The sequence below is a fragment of the Stegostoma tigrinum genome, chromosome 12, assembly GCF_030684315.1.
Source record: "Stegostoma tigrinum isolate sSteTig4 chromosome 12, sSteTig4.hap1, whole genome shotgun sequence".
Taxonomy (NCBI): domain Eukaryota; kingdom Metazoa; phylum Chordata; class Chondrichthyes; order Orectolobiformes; family Stegostomatidae; genus Stegostoma; species Stegostoma tigrinum.
Window position 1 is genome coordinate 74,051,975 of NC_081365.1, and position 17,946 is coordinate 74,069,920.

The following is a 17,946-nucleotide window of genomic DNA, read 5'->3' on the forward strand; positions in this document are numbered from 1 at the left end:
TCCCCCCCCCCGAGTCCCCCCCCCGAGTCCCCCCCCCCGAGTCCCCCCCCCGAGTCCCCCCCCCGAGTCCCCCCCCCGAGTCCCCCCCCCGAGTCCCCCCCCCGAGTCCTCCCCCCCCGAGTCCTCCTCCCCCTCCCCCCCCGAGTCCTCCTCCCCCTCCCCCCCGAGTCGTCTCCCCCCCCCCCGAGTCGTCCTCCCCCTCCCCCCCCGAGTCCTCCCCCCCCCGAGTCGTCCTCCTCCCCCTCCCCCCCCCCCGAGTCCTCCTCCTCCCCCTCCCCCCCCCCGAGTCCTCCTCCTCCCCCTCCCCCCCCGAGTCCTCCTCCCCCTCCCCCCCCGAGTCCTCCTCCCCCTCCCCCCCCCGAGTCCTCCTCCCTCTCCCCCCCCCGAGTCCTCCCCCCCCCCGAGTCCTCCCCCCCCCCGAGTCCTCGCCCCCCCCCGAGTCCCCCCCCCCACCGAGTCCCCCTCCCCCCCCCACCGAGTCCCCCTCCTCCCCCCCCCACCGAGTCTCCCCCCCCACCGAGTCTCCCCCCCCCCACCGAGTCCTCCTCCGCCCCCCCCCCTGAGTCCTCCGCCCCCCCCCCTGAGTCCTCCGCCCCCCCCCTGAGTCCTCCGCCCCCCCCCGAGTTGTCGTCCCCCCCCCCGAGTTGTCGTCCCCCCCCCCCCGAGTTGTCGTCCCCCCCCCCGAGTTGTCGTCCCCCCCCCCGAGTTGTCGTCCCCCCCCCCGAGTTGTCGTCCCCCCCCCCCGAGTTGTCGTCCCCCCCCCCCGAGTTGTCCCCCTCCTCCCCCCTCCTCCCCGAGTCGTCATCGTCCTCCCCCTCCCCCCCGAGTCCTCCTCCCCCTCCCAGTCCTCCTCCCTCCGCCCCCCCCAGTCCTCCTCCCCCCGCACCCCCGCCAGTCCTCCTCCCCCCACACTCAGAAGGACTCACTTACAAGATTCATATTATCTGTCACCCTCCTTGCCCTGGCAGCTGCAGCTGGAAGCCTGTGTTAAAATGGGTTTGAATCGCCTCACCTGCGAAGCGTCCTGAAAAAAAGAGAGGAAACAAATACAGAAATTACTGGGGGAATAAAAAAGCTCAGCAGGTCTGGCAGCGCCTATGGAGAGAAATCACAGAGTTAACAGTTTCGGGTTCAGTAACCTTTCTTCAGAATCTCTGAAAAGAGAGGATTTATCCACGCAGAGTGGACATCGAGATGTCTCCAAGTACTTTGCAGCCAGCGAATTACTTCGGAAGTGTCATCGTTTTTTTCTGTGTAAAAGGGAAACTGCAGCCGATTCCTTACTCACCCACAAGCAGCAGTGACCAGATCATCTGTTTTTTGTGATGCTGATTGAGGGACAGATATTGGCCAGGACACCAAGGACAGCTCCGCTGCTCTTCTTTGCAACAGTGCATGGGATCTTTTTGCATCCACTCGAGCCGGCAGATTGTGCCTTGATTTGACCTCTCATTCCTCTGACAGAGTAGCACTCCCTCACTGCAGCATCAGAATCTCAGTCTTGTACTTGTACTTGAGAGTAGCTATAAACTTGTGCCTCTTTGGCAAGTGCTACCAGTTGATCCACAGTTGATGTTGAGGGGTAGAACTTATTGTCAACTAGCAGAAGCACGTATGTCACTTGTGCATGCCGGCATGGTTTTCATTCCTTTGGGTCATGATGTATAATGGGCATATTATGTGATAGCACCAGTTTTGTACCACAACTTTGGGATTGGTTAGATCAGTTGGCCGGACGGTTCGTTTTCAGTGCAGAATGATGCCAGCACTGTGGGTTCAATTCCTTCACCACCTGATCTCCCCGTGAAGGTTTCTCCATCTCAACCTCTCCCCATGCCTGAGACATGGTGACCCTCAAGTCTAAACCACCACTAGTCGTCTTTCTGTCATGAGCTGGTAGCCGATTGGTCCGATAGGACTATCTTCACTTTTGCCCTGCGCCACAAATGAAAGCCCCCATAGTTAACATCACGGAATGATTTATCAAGGAGGTAGCTCCTTTTCAAGGACTATCCCTTGAGTAATCTAACAAACAATGTTCTCCTCAACTTTGTTTCCTGTCTAACGCTTGGTAAGTTTGCCAATGCAGCCATGTATTTCAAGCACCAGGAAAACATGCCCCAAAGTTTTTTTTTGTGTGCCTGGTGTCGTGTTCTTCATGCTTGAGAGTCAAGAAAACCAATGTATTTCTCTTCAAATTTGTAGAGGCAGCAGCACAGAATGAGGTTATTGCCCATTATGCTTGAGAGTTGGAAATTTCAAATTTACTATGTTTCTCTAATGGATCTTTTAAATATATAATAACCTCTAAAACAAAAATGAATAGGGATTTTAAAAATAGTGGTGTACTCAATTTAAGAGTTTGGTGCATTATGGTATTTGAAGAGTAGTCTTTCCCAAAACTTCCTAACTCATTAAAGCTTGTCCACCATCTACAAGGCACAAGTCAGGAATGTGATGGAATACTCCCCACTTGCCTGGATGGGTGCAGCCCCAACAACACTCAAGAAACTTGACACCATCAAGGACAAAGCAGTCCTCTTGATTGGCACTAAATCCACAAACATCCACTCCTTCCACCACCAACACTCAGTAGCAGTAGTGCATACTATCTACAAGATGCACTGCAGAAATCCACCAAAGATCCTCAGACAGCACCTTCCAAACCCACAACCACTTCCATCTAGAAGGACAAGGGCAACAGGCATTTGGGAACAGCACCACCTCCAAGCCACTCACTACCCTGACTTGGAAATATATCACCGTTCCTTTATTGTTGCTGGGTCAAAGTCCCGGAATTCCCTCCCTAATAACATTGTGGGTCTACGTGCAGCAGATAGACTGCAGCAGTTCAAGAAGGCAGCTCACCACCTACTCGTGAACAATTAGGGATGTGCAATAAATGCTGGCCAGCGATGACACACACATCTCACAAATGAATAGAGGGATAAAAAAACACCACTTCATGTAATGGCTCGTTGTGGTTTAAGTTCTTTGAAAAGCTGAGGCATATTTTTAAAAAAAAGATTTTTCCCAGTGGCTTTACTGGTGACAGCAATGTACAGTTCTGCTGCACATACCAGAATTCCAGCTGAATTCTGCCAGGGTGCTGATAAGAGTGCAATAATTGGTTTTGACATCCAGGGTTAAGGAATAGAAGAAAGGCTATGCAGCACTTTTTGCTTGAAGGACTTCAGTGTACATGTGGTATGAGGGCAAGATTTTTCTAAACTGTGGTCAAGTGCCCTGCAGATGCAGTCTGACTCCACAAGTGGGCAAGACATTGGAGAGTAAATCGTATAGTGAAACTGTGCCCTAAATTTGTAGTTTGTTGTTTCTTTTATAAGGGAGAAAAGTGTAAGGCAATAGAGGGTGAAAAGAAATTGCCAAATGTCAATTTGGAGAAATTCAGTATGGCTAGAAGCAGGGTGTCATTTGTGGAGATCAGAAGGTAAATAGGAGCCAGAAAAACCCTTTGTAGCTCATTCATCTACTAGGAACCAGATAATTAGAAAAATCAACTATCATCCCCTGGCCCACCCAAGATCTCGTGGTTTCTGAGTGGCTATTTGGCCTTTATCTGATGATTTGTCTGAAAACTCTGTGTGAAGAACTTCTAGATACCAGTCCTAAGTTTGCCTTTTACAAGTTTAAACTTGTATCCTGTTACTTTATCCGCACGGTTCAGTTTGAAGTTGTATGCTGGCTAAATATGCCATTCAGTCTTTGTATCTTTATGTAATCCATACAACAGTATGTACCATGAAATTCATTTTAAACCAGCAATTTATCTTGTATCAAGGAAGGCCAAGTTTTCTCTGTGACTTCCTTGGTAAATGCATTCTCTTATGTAAAATGCAACTATGAAGACTGTTGCATTGCTAGACTTGGTTTAGACATGGTTGGTTTTCGCTGGGATGATGTTTGGGTGTGAAATGAAAGCAGAAATTGCTGGAAAATCTCAGCGGGTCTGGCAGCATTACTGGAGACAAAGCAGAGTTAATATTTTGGATCCAGTGATCCTCCTTTAGAACTGGACCCAAAACGTTAACTGTGTTTTGTCTCCAGATATTGCCAGACCTGCCGAGTATTTCTAGCAATTTCTGTTTTTGTTTCTGATTTCCAGCATCAACAGTTCTTTGCTTTTTTTGTTGATGCTTGATGTGTTTAGGCTGGGGAAAGGAGGATCGGCCAGGCTTCTGTGCCTGATCAATATCTAGAGATCCTGCAATGTGCTTGAATGTTAAGAGGCAAAAGACTGACCTAATTTCTAAATGGCTGATGTATGATCTGAAGATACTGATTGCCTGCGTTGGCACATTGTTCAGCACGGGGCTGCTGGAGTTCGTGGAGACATTCAGAATGCAGTTAGCTAAGGCAGAATTGGGAATTTGTCTTTAAAAAGCTTGCCCAATCATTTTGTCTGCATACTATTTAAAATACGTATTTTCATTTTGTCAGAGCTGTTTTTAAGCTTACTCAGTTCTTCCTGTTGTGTCTACTGCACTTTTAAATGATGAGTTGGTTAAATTCTGAATTGCTATTTGAGCCAATTGCTGAATAGAACTTCACTACATTAAATGTTAAGGCCTTGTGATCAGAGAAGAAATCTTTCACAAACTCAGTGGCAGCAACAATCACTTGCAAACAAGCATGATTGTCCACCTGTGACATCTGTGTCACTGCTCAGGGCTTCTGTGGGCCCTTGAGCCTGATTCTGAGTCACATCTCTGATTGCACGCTTGGCTGGTGTCTCTGGGAGGTGGAATCGGCCTGCGTGTTTCTGGGTTAGTAAAGGAATTGGCAGTTGAATTGCTGGTTGATTTAGCCAATGTCACAGTAGTTACTGGTTGACTGGTGTGTTGTCCCCTTCTCCTCTTCCCACCCACCCACACATATTCTGTTTCTTGCTTTTACAAATTTCCGTTAGTTAACAAGGCCTTTGTGTTTGCTGACAAAAATAGAGAATGTCATTCCAAACTTTGAGATGCTCAAATGAAAATTGGACTGAAAATAATGCCTGTACTCTGGCATTAATACTCAAATCTGGAGTGGATTAAGAGACCTAGAAGATGCTGACCACGTTCCCTACCGACATTGGCCAACAAGAAGCATGACTTGCTGATAGTTCTGATGAAGTAATCTTGATCAGTCTTGATGTCCTGCACTCAGTTTACTATCTGTATGGGAGCTTGCTCTTTCATTTGGTAAATGACTTGAATTCCATGTCCTTCGTGATATGTGAAGTATTTAATGATAGCAAGCTATGCTCCAGTTTAGGTGAGCACAGTTAGATGTGTTGACAATCCTGGGAAGACTGCACTACTACTTTGCGGGATGCTTTTGTTTTGGAGGGATGTGTGTTGGCTGGAATATAGACACGTTTCCAAGAAAGGATTTCCGGGATAGAGCAAAATGATCTGTATAGAGGTAATACTTAAAACTATTAATTTGGCCAAAAGACCTTACAACTGAGGTGCATGTGAGTACTGAAAATCTGGGCAAGTTCTTAAACTTTAATTTGGTGCTATTGACTGTGTAAAACAGCAATACTATAGAGTTTTCAATGTCGAAAGGACAGTTTACTGCTCATTTTCAGTTATTCATGCATGGTCTGAGCCTGAGAAGTTTGAAGAATATTTATGTGTGGGAGTAATAGAATAGCAGTAGGTTCCACCTCTATGCATGTTTGGAGCTGACATAGTATGTGCTGATGTTGAGAATGAATGGATCTGGGACCATATTATCAGCCCAAGACACCTAGGAATTAGTGATATAATGAAAAGAAGAATGTATTTTTGAACTGCTTGGTGACAATTTGGACCTAAATGTATATCATATAATTGGAGCAATGCATGTCAATATCTGGAATGACTTCCTGTTTAGTTGTGCAGGCTGTGTTGCTAAAATGGGAAGTGAATACGCAGATATTTTTGAGACATGAAGCCAAAAGCATAAAACCTGACCTTTTATAGTTTACATGTGCATTTTAGTTTGGGAGGATACAGCATCAGTCATCTACTCTAAGTTCCTCTCCAAGTTGGAGGGAATACAGTGCATTTCTACAGCATCTTGTGCATTTTCTAATGTTCACTCAAAATAGCATAAATAAGTTAAATTTGAGTATGAGCAAGAAGGTTCAAATAGCTTGTTGCTCTATGCCTAACCATATTTCTTTTAAATGAAGTTCTTTTTCCACCTAGTGTGTTCCTCCTCTCAGGTTTTTCGTTTCACATTGCATGTCAGTTGTGGATGTTGATGTATTTTTGTTGGTTCGTTTTGCTGTACAAGTTCAGATCAACTGTTTATTGTATGATCTATTTAATATATTGTTACAATAAGCTACACCAAATTTTGACTTTAACCAGCCCAACCTATTTGGGTTTCATTTGGAAATTTTCTACTGTGCGCACTAACTTTCAGATTATTTTCCACAGTTTTGTTTGTGATCCAGTGCCTTTGTTAAACTCCTACACTTTGGGTGTGAGATCGGATAGTGACTGTTGGTAGACTGTTATCCTGTTAACAGTATTATGGCCATGCCTAGTTCTATCCCATCACTAGAAAATAAGCATGTTTATTTTTCTGCATAGGTCACTGGATATTGGTCAAATAGAAACTCTGACTGACCACATCTCTTCTCTATGTCTCTGAGGTGCTGAGGTTAGTTACAGAATTCCAACCTGGAGCGCAGATTTCAGTTCAGTGAATGTTAAAGGTTGAGTTTAAGTTCTTCCACTCTGGAAAAACTCAGCTGCGTTCTGTTCTTGAGGAAACCTGAATGTTATTGCAGTTATGTTTTACAAGTGAGGATCATAAATAGTCTCAAATTATCCCCCTTGACTACTGTCACTGCACTAGTACTTTTTCTCAGAATATTTTGAGTGATAGAAAACTATGCTTTAATATATAAAGTTTACTATCCAAAATTGGCATTGTTGGTGTCTTTTTTTCTAATTGATAAACCGAGTATTACAGTCTTAAGTCCTTGCCATTGAATGAGAATTTTTAAGTTTGTGATATTGTCTTCTACAGGCAGAACTGACAACTACAGTATTATCCCTATTATTCTAATGAAGTGTAATGAAGATTACGTGAAACTTTTGTGTAGTGCCCCTTTGAACTGTGGGTTATCACAAAGCAATAATTATAGTCTTTTTTTCTTCTGATAATTGAGTTATATGTGAATTAGTCATCTTGAACTACGTAATGCCAGAATGAGATGTTCGTACTTGCAGGTCAGATATAAATATTGCACATAATTTGTATTTTGAAATCAGAGCGTCACAGTAGAAACATATCGTATATTTAAAGCAGCTCAAATGTAATTCGGTTGACTTATCTTCAGCCTTGCCTCACCACAATAATTACAGAACTCACATCAAGCACAAGGCTAGCACAGCTGCAATCAGCTTCCTTTTGGCAAATGTCTGCGTTCAGTTTCTTTTTCTTCAGTTAAGACACCTTAAACTGCAAATGCAGCTCATTGCTACATAAGCCTCAGAGCAGACGCTAGAAGGTCCTGAAACTCATTTTCCGGCTGTGTTGCAAGATTTCTGACAGAAGTGTTTAACATCCTGCTTCCAATTTCTGGTACATATGTACATTGACTGCGTGACTCCGTTCAGGACTTTTCAGTGTCTGTTGTTATCTTTTGGCAATTTTTAAAACTTTCCGGTTCTGAGCTTCATTTATTGTGTTGATACGCTAATAGTTTATGCAGTGCTGGAGGAAACCGTTGTGACACATCTGGGCTTTGGGCTTTCCTCTTGCGGAATCCACTCCTGAATCTTCGATACACCACTTTGGGTGTGTCAAGCGACCTGGACCAGTTGAGTTTGTCCTTTTGGCCTCGTATTTCTTTCCCTTAGCAAGGTTGGCATATTTGCCGCCCGTGTATTTCTGCAGCTGAAATGCCTTAGTTCCACAAAGTGTGGCATTTTTGTTTCGCCTCTTACCAAATGGCAATATTGCCTTAATCATTTTCACAGCACATTGTTCTTTCTTTCTTTTAAATACATTAAATTATATCCCATCTGTTCACTTTAAAAGTTTGTAAAATCTCGGTAAAGATGCATGTAAACAAACAGGCATTAAAATTTCTCGGTATCAAGCTCACAAGAGCAACTTTAAAAATAAAATAAGAATCCATCTTCCCTCCTTAGTACAAAACCTGATGAAAGCTATACATTACTCTTAATGCAAGGTATTCTTTTTACTTGTGATTCGACAGTAAGATGTGGATGTTGTCTTTATGTGATGTAATGGTGCAGACTGTTTTACAATTGAGGAGAACTGTAATACAATTTACAATAGGGACAGAGCGTTTAAAATTTATGCAAATATGGCAGTACAGAAAAGATCTGCATGGGTTTAACTTGAATATTTTGAGGTGGTCAGTATTATGGTAAAGCAATGTCTGTGATGTTGTCTGTCTCGATTTTCAGAAGTAATTTGATACATTTTACAGAGACTAAGGCAAAGAGAATTAAAAATAGCATTGTGACATTGATTGATAAATCATTTGATGATTGATAATGGATTGATAAAATTTGCAGTTGGGTCACATAGCAATTACACAGCAACACTTCTATGCTGGCAGAAGCAGAAATTTACAAAGAAATATAAAAAAGTGAGCAAGACAATCGATAGGTCGACTCCACATATTAAAATGAGAGATTCTACACCTTGAATCTGAGAGACAAATTTGACAAGACATTTTGAACATGGGGGTTAGGAGCTGTGCACAGCAATGCAGTTTTGCTGGCATTTTGCATGAACCACTAAGTTAGATCACATACAAAAAGTAGTTAAGAAGGTTAATAGAATAAGATCAATTCATGGGGGCTGGAATGCAGAAGTGACGCTTTGTAGTTATTCTTTCGTGGAACTTGGGTATCACTGGCAAGGCCAGCTTTATTGCCATCCATAATTGCCCTTGTAAAGGTAGCTGCGACCTTCAGTTGCTCCTGTCCGCTATGGATAGGTACAGTGCTGTTAGAAAGGGTTTTCCTGTTTACAACATCGTGCTCTGATCATATCTGGAGAGCTCCCTCCAATTTTGGGCAATGGCTCTCAAAGAATGCTGGCTCCCACAGAGAGATTTGCTGGTGCTGTTGTGGTGGGTTTAAACTGTCTTGCTGGGGGGATGAACCTGAGGGTTAACCCAAATTGAGAAGGGTAATGTTTTTGACAGGAGGTAGAAAAGCTGCTAGTGAGATGAGAAGACAGAGAAGCAAAGGTGATCATGGGGTATACTTTGAATGTAGAAAGTTGTCAAAGCAACACATTTCAAGGGCGCTCTACCTGAACACATGCAGCATTTGTAACAAGGTAGATGATGAGGGGCCTTGCCTCGTGTTGTAAAACAGAGGAATCTAGTGGTGCATGTACATAATTCTTTGAAGATTGCGTCACATAAACACAGGGAGGTTAAAAAGCTGTTTGACATACCTGCTTTCATTGCTCAGTCCTTTGAGTACAGGACATTGGTGAGGCCTTTTCTGGAATACTGTGTCCAGTTCTGATCGCCCAGCTATGGGAAGGATATTATTAAGCTGGTTAGCATTCAGTACAGATATACCAGGATGTTGCAGGTATAGAAGTTCTGAGTTATAAAGAAAGGGTGGATAAGCTGGGACTTTATTCACTGGAACATAGGAGGCTGAGAGGCGACCTGATGGAAGTTTATGAAAAATTGAGAGGTGTAGGTAGAGTTAATGGTAATTGTCTTTTTCCTCGGATGGAGGGGTTTCAAAATGAGGAGGTACACTTTTAAGAGAGGAGAGAGATTTTAAAAAAGAAATGAGAGGGAATTCTTTTGCACAGAGGGTGGATTGCATGTGGAATGCACTTCCTGAGGAAGTAGTGGATATGGGTATAGTTTCAATGTTTAAAATGCCTTGGAATAGATACATGAATAGGAAAGGTTTGGAAGGATAGGGACCAGGAGCAGGCAGGTGGGACTAGCTTAGTTTGGGGTTATATTTGGCATGGACTGGTTGGACCAAAGGGTCTGCTTCCATGCTGTATGATTCTATGTAAAGATGCCAGAGGTAAGAGGTAAGTGGAAATGGTATGATTGTCATTACAGAAATGTGATTGCGTGTTGATCAGGACTGGGAACTAAGTATTCATTTAGGAGGATGGATAAGAAGGAAAAGAAGATGGAGCTATGCAAGTAGGAAAGTTCATAGAAACCCTACAGTTAGGAATCTTTACAGTTCAGCTCAAAAAGCCATTATTTTCAAAGTAGTGCTGGGCCAGTTTGGTATGAAAGCACGTGCTCTAACAAAACATGGATGTTAGGTTAATTGAAATTTTCAAACTTACTATTGACAGATTTTGTTAGGCAAGGGCATTCAAAGGGATGGAATAAAGGCAAATATCAGGGGTAAAACCAGCAGGATAAAACAGGAGTGAATCATTAGCTGCTACTTCACTGTGCCGTCTTCTTAACACTGAAGTTCACATAGCCGATAAGTTTAAGCTCTTTCTTTGCAGTCTATTTTCCATTTCAATGTAAAATAAAATGGAGTGGTGTGAAGTCGGCTGCTGAACATGTTGAACTGTTTTGTGTTGCTTTGTTAGGTCATTATTACCCCCAAAGAGTTTAAGAACAGGTCATCTATGGTCTGATAGAATGGTGAGCTATGTTCAAGGTGCTGAATGGCCCATTGCTGTTTAATATCTTCTCCAATGACTTCTCTGTGTATATTATACCACTGTGTTCACATCTATGGGCGAGTTATCTGGCTCTCCCTCTTGTGTTAAGTCTACATAGCATCACAAAGTTTTGTTGTCAGTGCGGAGCCTTGTTGGAAATGACAGTGATGCAATAGTCTCATCCTCTGGTTCTATTCTGATTGCAAATTCTTGGAAAATTATCCCGAAGATTTTTGCATTTATAAATTGTCTTGCAAATATTAGGGAAGGAATCCATCCCACAGTGAGAAGCGACAATCCTTGTAAGGTAAGGCAAATTTAGCCCTGATGTCATGAAATTCTTCACAAAGAGTAATTAACGAATGGAATGAAGGTCAGGGTAGCTGATTACGTTGATGTGGGACTGTAGGCTTCACTGAACGTGTGAGCTAAAATGAGTTGAACCTATCCACGTTTTGCTTATGTCTTGCGATTATAAGTAGTAGTGCTGTGGCTCCTTAAGGAAATAGATAGTAAACCAGTGATGGTAATTTAAGATAATCCCATACCATGACTAAGTACCTGTTTTAACCCAGGATGCCTGTTCTTTAAATCTAGTATTTCCACTTGCAAATTTATGCTCCCAGGCAAAGTCTTTCGTTGTATAATCTACTTAGCCCAGAGCTACGTGCAGCGTTTTAGTTTTCTTTTTATTGTGATTAAAGCTGTAAATGAAATTGAGAAAGCCGAGATGTTGTGCTATACACTTTCATATGGTTGTCTTTTTATTTTTAGCTTCCAATGAATCAGAATGTCAAAAGTGAGGAGGAAGGTTACTGTTGAAAATTCAAAGACCATTTCTGAGAGCACATCACGTAGACCCAGTGTGTTTGAAAGGCTTGGGCCTAGCACAGGTTCAAGTGCTGAGGTCAGTATTTATGATGGGGACAGCTTTTACTTTCTAGTATTTTTACTGAATTTTTTTTAACTGGATACTCTGGACAAATACCAGCACACAGTGAATGGTACAGTTGCATTTAATCATTGCAGAGCTGTTAATCTAATAATATCTTTTGAGTTCAGTTTATAATTCTGGATGCATGTTCTGAAAGGGAATTGAGTTTTAGTTTTGTCCTTTTTGAAATGTATTTCTCATTTTCTTTGTATGTTTTTAAACTGAGCAATAGGTATGCTTCAACCCACTTTCTAATGCATGTGCCACTGTGTCAAACAATGATAATTTAAGATCAAATTGATTACAGTGGTAATACTTCTGTGTGTTTGCTTCCATGATATTGCAGAGCAATAGCTCCTTTTGCATTTTTCTTACGTTGTATTTTTCCATTATTATCCTGAAACAACACAGCCGGATAGCCAAGAAGGCTCTTGAGCTATATACAGTATGCAAATGATAGTTGATCAGAGAAAGAGGATAGATTAAAGTGGAGTGCTTAGACCTGAGGTTGGGAGTGTTCAGATCTGCTCAAATCAAATGCAGGTTGAAGTTTATGGAAGAAGTTGACTGATGTTCAATGTATCATAAATACCTCATAAACATTTTAAAGTGCTTAATTGAAACAGTAATTTACATTAAGCCAAAATACTAATTCAGATGTGAAGTACACCCAGTGGAGGGTCCTCAAAAATTCAAAAACTTCGTAAATGTGTTTCTCAAATATTAAAATTGATTGTCATTTAAACATTGTTTTAATCAGCATTGTGTTTTTATAGTACTTGTGATTTTACTTGTGATATCCTTGCTGTCCTGATAATCATTGTCTACCTCTCGCTAATTAATTTGGTACATATTGTCCTGATCATTTGTAGATATAGTACAAATTATTTTTTGAACTTCTGTACTCCAACGGAGTAGAAATCCATGTCAGAGAGTCATTGTTCTGAAAATGTACTTGTGACAGTATCCTGAGCAATGTTCATGCACCAACTTCAATATTTATGGGCTGTGTTCTGAAAATACGATAATGCTTTACAGGAGTGATTTCAGTGATGGCCTGGAAGCTAGTTAGCGTGAAAACTGGGGAATGTGAACTCAATTCTTTCACCTTTGAAACAAAACTTAATCCTACCTTAACTCCCATCTCTTTCGGCTCTGTGAACTTTAAATGAAATGCTCACGGATAGCCACAGTCCAATTCATAGCACTGTGTTTCGTTTGGCTCTGGTTTGCAGCCCCAGTCAGAGAGAAATCTAACATAGTTGTTGAAGCAAATAATGCCACTTCAAGAATAGTTGGTGAAGGAAATTCTCCTTCCACTGACACTCCACTAGCATATGAAAGGATGATTTTCTAATGAATGGGTTAAGGCACTCAAATAGAGCATACCAGAAGTTCATTCTGGGATCTTCCAGATCTGGAAGTACTTGATAACACTAAATGCAACAATGGGGAACAGATCCACTTCCTCGTACAGCAAACTCTTCATTGACCAGGAGTGTACCGAACGATCTAGAGGTCCACATAATCAATGTAAAAACGCACACTAAATAATATGTGTAATGCAGCAAGTATACACATCACTGTTAGATGTTATTTGCAGCATAAATCACTTAAACAATAATGAAATTTTTGCCTTAAATAAAACGTACCTGCAGAGAGCCTTCCCACTCTAAAATACGTGATTACCGAATTCATTAAAAATATTCTACCTAGTGACTGTGCTGTCCGGAAATTAAGTGCCCAATTTGCACTAAGGTATAACGTTTTTGACTGATATTATTGGTTCACTTCAGCGCCGTGGTATGCGCCAAACTGGCTACTTTATGTCATCTGAATCCCAGTTCTCTCTCTTTAAAACTATAACTTAAAAAACAAATCTTACGGCAAGGTGCACTCAGTAGGCCCCATTAGCTGATCAGCATGTGATGTGTTGTTTCTTTACTTTTGTTTCTATTGTTTTAAGGTAAAAATGTCTCTACTTAAGATAATGAAGTAAAAGAAGGTTAATTTGGGAGAAATGTAGATGGGGTGGCACGGTGACTCAGTTGTTAACACTACTGCCTCACAGCGTCAGCATTCTGGTTTGTTTCCAGCCTCTGGCAACTGTCTGTTTGGAGTTTGCTCATTCTCCCCATGTCTGCGTGCTTTTCCTCTGGGTGCTCTGGTTTCCTCCCACAGTCTGAAGATGTCCCGGCTAGGTGGATTGGCCATGCTAAATTGCCCGTAGTGTTCAGGGATGTGTAGGTTAGGTCGGTTATAGGGGGATGGATCTGGGTGGGGTGCTCTGTGGGTTGGTGTGGACTTGTTGGGCTGAAGGGCCTGTTTCCACACGGTAGGGATTCTGTGATCTATACTTAGAACAATATTATCACTTTTTGTGAATTCGGGGAAATGCTTTCAATAATGCTGCAGGAGCATGAAGTATCTGGAAAATCTTAAATGTAAATATTATGAAAATTCAGCATAAAATGTATTTATGGGTTCTTGCACATTATACCAGCTCACAAAGTACTGCTGTTTTGTATGTTTGGAAAATGCATGAGATGCAGCTAGTGTCCTATATTATAGTTCACAAGGATAATTTGAATCCGATTAAACTGTGAAAACACCTGTATCATCTCCAGTTTCCTTTCAGAGAATAATTTTGTAATCATGCATGACATCAAGAAAGTATTTGGACTTTAGTTGTAATTTTATACCATGAAGTTTAAGATACTCTCATAATATAGGGGATAGCATTTCTGAACACGTAGGTTGGCGCACATCTGTAGTGCGATTTTTCAGTTATTCTAGTCAAAATAAAGCTAACTATAAAATCTTATCATGTGTTAATGCACGTCAAACACATTCTCATGAAATATCTCTCATCAGTCATTGAGAGAATGAGAGCAGTGAGTTTGAGTCAGGCACATTTGTGATATTGTTAGCCAGACTGCTGAATATTCTGAATGAACAAGTGGAAATGATAATCTTGGCATGCAGCATCCTGAGGTAGAATAGTTGTTGATTATGCTATTTTTGCTTGACTGCAGCCATTGTTTAGGTTTCTCCAGCAAGTTCCAGTTGTTAATAAGCATTTTGGAATTTTTATAATTAGATGAAAGATAACCACTCTACTTGCTCTGCACTAGTTAAAGAAACATTATTGACTGGAGCGCTTGTTCAATAATACCAAGTTTTCTCACTTAAAATTGAGAACCACTTTTGTAGTTTTTAAAATAAGTATGTAAAAGGAATATATCTATGAATCACTTATACACCATAAAATCAAAATATAGACCATATGTTGTTCATAGAAAGTGCCATATAAAACCTACATTTTGAGCAATAACTTCAGAAATATCACGCAACAAACTCAGAACACTAGGCTGTAACTGTTACATCCAGGAGCACTCTGCACATTTGTTAATGTCATGCATTAAACTGCCAAGTTTTCATTTATGAGCAGACTCCTGTGAAAAAGTACATACTTTTTTAAATTCTTCCATAACTGCTGACTGACCTGTTGTGTATTCCTGGTATTTTCTGGTTCTGTTTCAGATTTCTGCAGTACTTTACTCATTAATCACATCTCTAAATGTATGTATTATGTTTAGAAACAGAGACATCTAAATTACAGCATGTTATCTATAATATTTGATCTCAGAAGCTCTAATTGTGTTGTATACATTTGACTTATAGTAGGAATCAAGTTCTTAATCAGTTGTGAGATCCATATTTTTGTTTCATAGTTCCATTAAATAAACAGGATTGAAGTGATGTACCTTTAGAACTATTATCAGAAAAATTACTTGAGTCCTGTGGTTTGCACCAATGGTTTGAGGTATTGTAATTCTTAACTGCGCAGATGAAAAAGAGGAGCTGAGTTTGGAAATGGACTTTACTCAGTTTCTAAATGTGACCAAAGTCATGAAAATGGATTTCCCTTGGTGCAGCAGTCCAAATCAACTTAAGTTTATATTCAAAACCAACCAAAAAGTGCAGGTTACTTTAACTAAATTAAGGAGTTATGAGGTTGATGGATATATATTTGAATGAATTCACTTTATTGTCACATATGCTCAATGAGTACAATAAAAAGTTACAGCTTCTTCAGTTACAAGATTTTAGAAAGTAGAGAAATAAAATGTCCATCATTACAGAAATAAAAGGCAAGGGCAGAGTGGCACTTTGGTACTTAGCCTTTATCTGAAAAACTAAGTTTTTAATACTTAAGCTGTTGAACTAAAATCAAGCCCATTAAACCCAAGAAACTTGCAGAACTAGGATATTTGTTGGGCGAATAAGGTGAGCAACATTCATCCCATTAAAAGATGCCAGTAATCTCAATATATAAAATTACTGAATGGGATATTTTAACAGGCCAACACATGCTGAGAAATTTGGATTTCTGTGGATTAACTATTTGGTTACTTTACACAAAATGGTTTGAAAGAAATTTCAGTGCTAAATCCATAATTTGTTCATTGCAATGCCTTTTATATTGAGTGATAAGTTTCACATCCTAAAATTAACTTTATGATAAAACTATTGTTTAAAGCCAGATTTGGCAGCTACCAAGAAAAATAAACCTTGATCCAGGAGCAAGCAGGCAGCTCCGGTCTGTCTAGTTTTGATAATTCCGGAGAATGGCATTTAGTTTCTAAAATGACTCGCATAAGCAGAAAAAATAACCATTGTAAATTTTCAGCCCATTTGTAGCGGCTAATTTCACATCACAGTTACCCAGAACTGGTAATTAACAATAGTCAGATGAATTACTATGGATATGCGAGAATCACAAATGGCAGTCAAGCATGACAAGCTATAACAGCTGATTTCCTGTAGCTATAAGCAGGGAAGGACAGGGAAACCATGATACTCCAAATTAGCATAATTAATTATGTCCCAAAGTGGCAGCAAACTTTTCAAAGTTTAATTTATTTACTCTAGCTTATAGTTGGTGAGGAAGCAATTTCAACTTTGTTTTCACTATATATTGGAAGTTTGCTGTGATTTAATCCGGCAAAGAAAAGAATCATTTTGAAAACTGGAAAATTGATTTGACACGTTTCATGAAATTACCTGCTGTTCTACAGCAATGAATTCTATATAATGAAATTTAAAGAAATTTTGTTCATAATTTTCAAAATCTGGTCACAACATGCATTATCATTTTAACACCAGTGTTAAAAATGTATTTACTAAGTCACAAGCAGTAGCTTGGCCTGGTAACATTATGTTAAATTTTGACCTATTGGCTTTCAGTGAATGTTATTCAGGTCTTTGCAAATGTTACCTTAAGCCAAAAGGCAGAATAACCCACATATTTAACAAAAATGTTTTCTTTGAACCATGAATGGCCTAAATATTTGAATATTTGAAAGCCTGCTTTTTGTTCACTTGGTTTTTGAAACAGGCTTAAATTAAAAGTTACAAAAATAACGGTCCATGTTTACTGAATTAGGTGACTCCATCTTTAAAATCTATTCTCAATAATAGTATTATGACAAAATCTGTTTATTTTTCTCTAGACACAATGCCGTAATTGGATGAAAACTGGGCTGTGTCCATATGGGAACACTTGTAGGTTCACGCATGGATCCTCACCCAGAGGTAAAGGATATAGTGCCACATACAGAAGGTAAAATATAATTTATTTATTTTAGAAACCCTTAAATACAATGTCCTAAATAATCATTTTACTTGCTGGCATTTAGATCACCAACTACATATTTATGTGTACATGATACATTAATACTTTATAAAACATGTTCCAAATCACTTTGGGTAATGGTCTTACTCCTTCAAAAGCTTGTGTTTTCAAATAAATCTGTTGGACTATAACATGGTATTGTGTGATTTTTAACCTTATCCACCCCAGTCCAACACTGGCAGCTCCACACCTTGAGTAATGCAACAGATTTCCTGTATTTAAATGTTTATTTAAAGAGTTGTTGTTTGGTTCACCAAGCTGACTGGTTCTTGTGCAAGCTTTCTATCTCTCTTCTAAGTGACATCTTCAGTGCTGTCTAGCCTCCATTAAAGTGCTGTTGTTCTGTTCCATTCTGAATTTATGTAGCCCATGCTAGGTGGGTCCATTTCTGGTTTTGCTCCATAGTGGTAGGTAGGTGGGGTCTATTTCAACATGTTTGTTACTGGCAAACTTGTGAACCTACAAGTTTGTTCATGAAAACCAGGCTTCTAAGAATTCTCATACTTGTCTTTGCTTTGCTTGCCCTCGTACTCTTACGGTGTCTCTGTTAAACTGATGTCCTTTTTTGTCAGATTGAATAGAAACGAGGTCATGCCATTTTGGGGCGAGTTGGTGTTCGTGTATCCTGGTGGCGGGTTTCCTGCCCATC

General features: G+C 40.5%; 1 protein-coding gene across 9 annotated transcripts in view; it reads left to right on the forward strand.

The window, feature by feature from the left end:
- Positions 1 to 17,946, forward strand: part of zc3h13 (zinc finger CCCH-type containing 13) — a 98,037-nt gene that overhangs the window by 7,334 nt on the left and 72,757 nt on the right. For 8 of the 9 annotated variants that reach the window (XM_048540330.2, XM_048540336.2, XM_048540335.2 and 5 more), the window contains exons 2-3: positions 11,440 to 11,572; positions 17,116 to 17,225. In XM_048540330.2, coding sequence (XP_048396287.2) covers positions 11,456 to 11,572; positions 17,116 to 17,225 — 227 coding nt within the window. In that variant the 5' untranslated portion in view covers positions 11,440 to 11,455. Of the gene's footprint in view, positions 1 to 968; positions 2,072 to 11,439; positions 11,573 to 17,115; positions 17,226 to 17,946 lie in introns of all 9 variants that reach the window. The other variant, XM_048540331.2, reaches the window with a different exon arrangement.